Source organism: Mastomys coucha, unplaced genomic scaffold, assembly GCF_008632895.1.
Source record: "Mastomys coucha isolate ucsf_1 unplaced genomic scaffold, UCSF_Mcou_1 pScaffold21, whole genome shotgun sequence".
Classification (NCBI taxonomy): Eukaryota; Metazoa; Chordata; class Mammalia; order Rodentia; family Muridae; genus Mastomys; species Mastomys coucha.
In genome coordinates, this window is record NW_022196904.1 from 18,641,183 (window position 1) to 18,644,606 (window position 3,424).

Genomic DNA, 3,424 nt, shown 5'->3' on the forward strand with positions numbered 1-3,424 from the left:
GAGGAGGAGGAGGAGGAGGAGGAGGAGGAGGAGAAGGAAGAGGAGGAAGAGGAGGGAGAAGAGGAAGAAGAGGAGGAGGGGGACCCTCACAGAGAGACACATGCTGTATCTTCAGGTTTAATTCTCCTCCAGTTCGCAGTGTTAGCTCTGCTCTTTCCAGATCATTTTCACTTTTAATTTTAATTGTGTCCCTTTTCTCTCACTGTTATTTCTTGCTAAAGCTGAAAAGCATTGCTAAGAAATATCTCTGGTTCCCTTGCAGTGAATTCACTCTGAATTGCTCTTTCTATCCAGGACCAAGTTGTGGGATCCAGAGATCCCTCTTTACTGAGAGAAGACTGAATGGAGTTCGCTCATGAACTTCAGGGATTCCCTCAGCTGATGGTGTCCTGCTTCAGTTCCTTTCCCCAGCAACAGCATTTGCAGAACTTCTACAAACAAAAGTTGTTCCTTTGACTCTGCCTGCCCCATTATTTAAGATTCAATTAAGTTTCCTGCCTTACTACACTTGTGTGTGCAGGATTCCTAGCAGTTCCTTACTTTCAACCTATTTCTCCTTTCTCCACCTTCCTTTAAAAAAAAAATCCCCATATTTCAGGTCCTTGTCCCTGGCACCACTAATAAGTGTCCATGCTCTCTTACTGGGCCATGGTTGACTGATATGGCCACAAGGAATTAAACCAGGCCAGGTGGAGATTCCACAGCAAGACTGAGGCTGTGACAATTTTATTGAGAGCAATCAGATTGGTTACACCTTTATCAGAAACAGAATCTAATGGCAATTGCCAGGATCAATACAATTGTAGTTGTCAGGATACAATGAAGTTTGCAGGCCATACAGGGCACAAAGGATTAGTGTCTAAGGTTATCTTACCAGGCTTCCATGCTTTCTTGACTACTCTGGGAACATATAAAGAAACACAAATTAGCCTGAAGTTTCACTCCCTCCAGGAGCACATCAGTCTGTCAGGAACTAGAAGCCATTTTGTGCCTACGAGCCATGGACGCTAACCTGAAAAATGTATGACACATGCCTCTTAAAGGCAGCTAGGCCAGGCCAAACTCCATGGTCCCCTGCACACACCTTGGCAGATAGTCTCTTAATGAATCCCACAGTGTGCCCTCATCTCCTGACACAGAGAAACCCAGTATTTGGAGAAACAACAGCAACTTTATTTTTCCACATGTGTGGTCAATGTGTGGTTGTCTGCTCTGGAGCCAGGTGAGTTCAGTGGCTCCCATATTTAAACATGAGGAGGCAGAGGTGTGTGGGTGAGGGATGAGGGCACCCGAAAGCACAGGCTGACAGTGCCCAGTCTCAGGTCTTTGGGTTATGAAGTGAGAGGAGGGCTGGGTATGGTTGGCCAAGAGGGATTAGAATGGCCGGGAAATGGGTTCAGCAGAGAGGACAGATCTCTGTAGACAAAAGGCTGAGAAAAGCCCTGAGCCCTAACATCCAGGCCAGGAGGGTGCTCCGGATAAGCACATGTGAGGGTGAATTGCTGATATCAGAGGCTTCCACTGCAGAGAAGACCCCAATTGAAGTCTGATTTTTCAATAGGGTTTTGGCAGAGTCGGGCAGGCATCCATCAAGACTAAAGATGGTATTGATCCCACCTACAAATATGAAGATCCAATCAGGGGAAAGGGCTGTAGAGGGATACTTCAGTCAACCTGAAAAACAAAACAACAATAACAACAACAAGAACGACAAAAAACAACTCAGGCCCAGTAGTTCAGACTCCAGCCCTCCTCTTGTGGACTAAGGACTCTCAGTCCAAGTCCTGAAATCCTCCCTCAGACCCAGGGTTCTAGACTCTAGCCACATTTCCTCTGCTACAGCAATTCATGCCTCTGCCCTCCACCCTCAGAGCCAGGAGTCAGCAGCACACATCTCTTCTTCTGAGTCCCTGGAGCCATGGCCTTGGGGATGTAAACTTTATGACTGACCTCCTTCTATAGTCATGTCACTGAAATAGCAATGAGTGTCCTTAGGGCAGAGGATAAATTTGGAATGCTCGGAGCAGGATCCCCGAAAGTGCAAGCAGACAGGACACAGCATGGTTCCCAGCTCAGAAGAGTCTGAGGAGAGAGAAGGAGGGGCTGGAGGGCATGCTCTCAGGGGCAGCCACAGGCTGTTCTCTCAAGTGCTGGGTGCCAGGGTCACATACCTGAAAGTGACAGGGAGTCAAGTAGGACACTGGTGCTGCTAGCATCATTGCACAGTTTACTGCCACAGTAGTGGAAATAAGAGGCAGCCACTATACCAGGTCCAGCAGAAAACACCTGGACATCGAGGGTATTTTTAGTCCCAACTTTACTGCTGCCTTTGCTTGCCAATATGACAGATTTTTCACCTAAAGGTATACAAGATAGAATACCAGGCTAAATAGGGGAGGATGGCAAAATAATAATAATAATAATAATAATAATAATAATAATAATAATAATAATAATAATAAATAGAATGGAAAAGAAATGCCCAGTTCTTGGGTCCCTAGATGCTGCCAGTTAGAAAAGCACAATCCTTAGTGACAGCAGGACAGATCATGATCTCAGTCTGCCACAGACTGAAGTCCAAACCTGGCTCCTCTGCTCTGCCCCTTGAAGACCATGTTACCTGCCCCCCCCAACAGTCTCCCCTGAGCCCATGCACCATGCTGCAGCCTCACCCTGATCAGCATCTCTTCTACCCTGCTGGGTTTCTCTCTACACTCTGCCCTCCAGACCACACTTGGCTCTCTGTGCTCTGCTTCTCTCTCCTTCCCACTTCCCTGTAGAGCTGCAGGACTCAGGCTTAGCAGAACCCAAAGCAGGCACTCAGCAGGCATCTGTCCTCTATCCCTCTCGCCCTCCTTCCTCCTCTCCCTCCGTCCCTTCTTCCCTTCCTCCCTTTTTCCTCTCTCTTCCTAGGCTCTGAGTCTCCTCTAGTCTAGACTGTTCTTGAACTCCCAAAGTTGCTGCAGATGAAGTTGACTGTCCCCACCCACATCCCATGCTGGCATTACCACACCCAGTTGGTGTGGTACAAGGGTTCAAGCTCAGGGTTTTTCTCTTAACTAGCACAGGTCTTCCGTATATACCCTCATCACAGCTCAGCAGAACAAGTCACAGAGACAGGAGGTCCCAGGCTTGTGAGCAGATGGGCAGAAATGCAGGGAATAGAATCCTGGGCCTAGCCTGGTATGGGAGTGTGTCCCTCCAGCTGAGAGCACGCACCTACATCTATGAGCAGGAGTGTCTCCTGACATATCTCGTCAAGTGCAGTTTCAGTGGTTCCAAATGATTTCCATCCAATTGCTGTCTTACTGAAGCCACTGCCAAGTTTCACCATGATTCCCTTGTGACAGGTCAGAGTACCTGTGGAGAGGAAAATCTAGGGTTTGTGAGAATTAAGGAGCCCACCATGTCTGTCCTTGCAGCT

General features: G+C 47.8%; 2 protein-coding genes across 4 annotated transcripts in view; both read right to left on the reverse strand.

The window, feature by feature from the left end:
- LOC116101817 (CD177 antigen-like) overlaps positions 1-3,424 on the reverse strand; it is a 56,987-nt gene that overhangs the window by 51,163 nt on the left and 2,400 nt on the right. The gene's annotated exons all lie outside the window — the stretch shown is intronic.
- LOC116101818 (CD177 antigen-like) overlaps positions 1,152-3,424 on the reverse strand; it is a 4,677-nt gene continuing 2,404 nt past the window's right edge. Inside the window, exons 2-5 of one of the 2 annotated variants that reach the window (XM_031385684.1) lie at positions 3,220-3,360; positions 2,172-2,357; positions 1,951-2,082; positions 1,152-1,617 (exon numbers count right to left, since the gene is read on the reverse strand). In XM_031385684.1, the coding sequence (XP_031241544.1) occupies positions 1,397-1,617; positions 1,951-2,082; positions 2,172-2,357; positions 3,220-3,334 (654 nt within the window). In that variant the 5' untranslated portion in view covers positions 3,335-3,360 and the 3' untranslated portion in view covers positions 1,152-1,396. Of the gene's footprint in view, positions 1,618-1,950; positions 2,083-2,171; positions 2,358-3,219; positions 3,370-3,424 lie in introns of those variants that run through there. The other variant, XM_031385683.1, reaches the window with a different exon arrangement.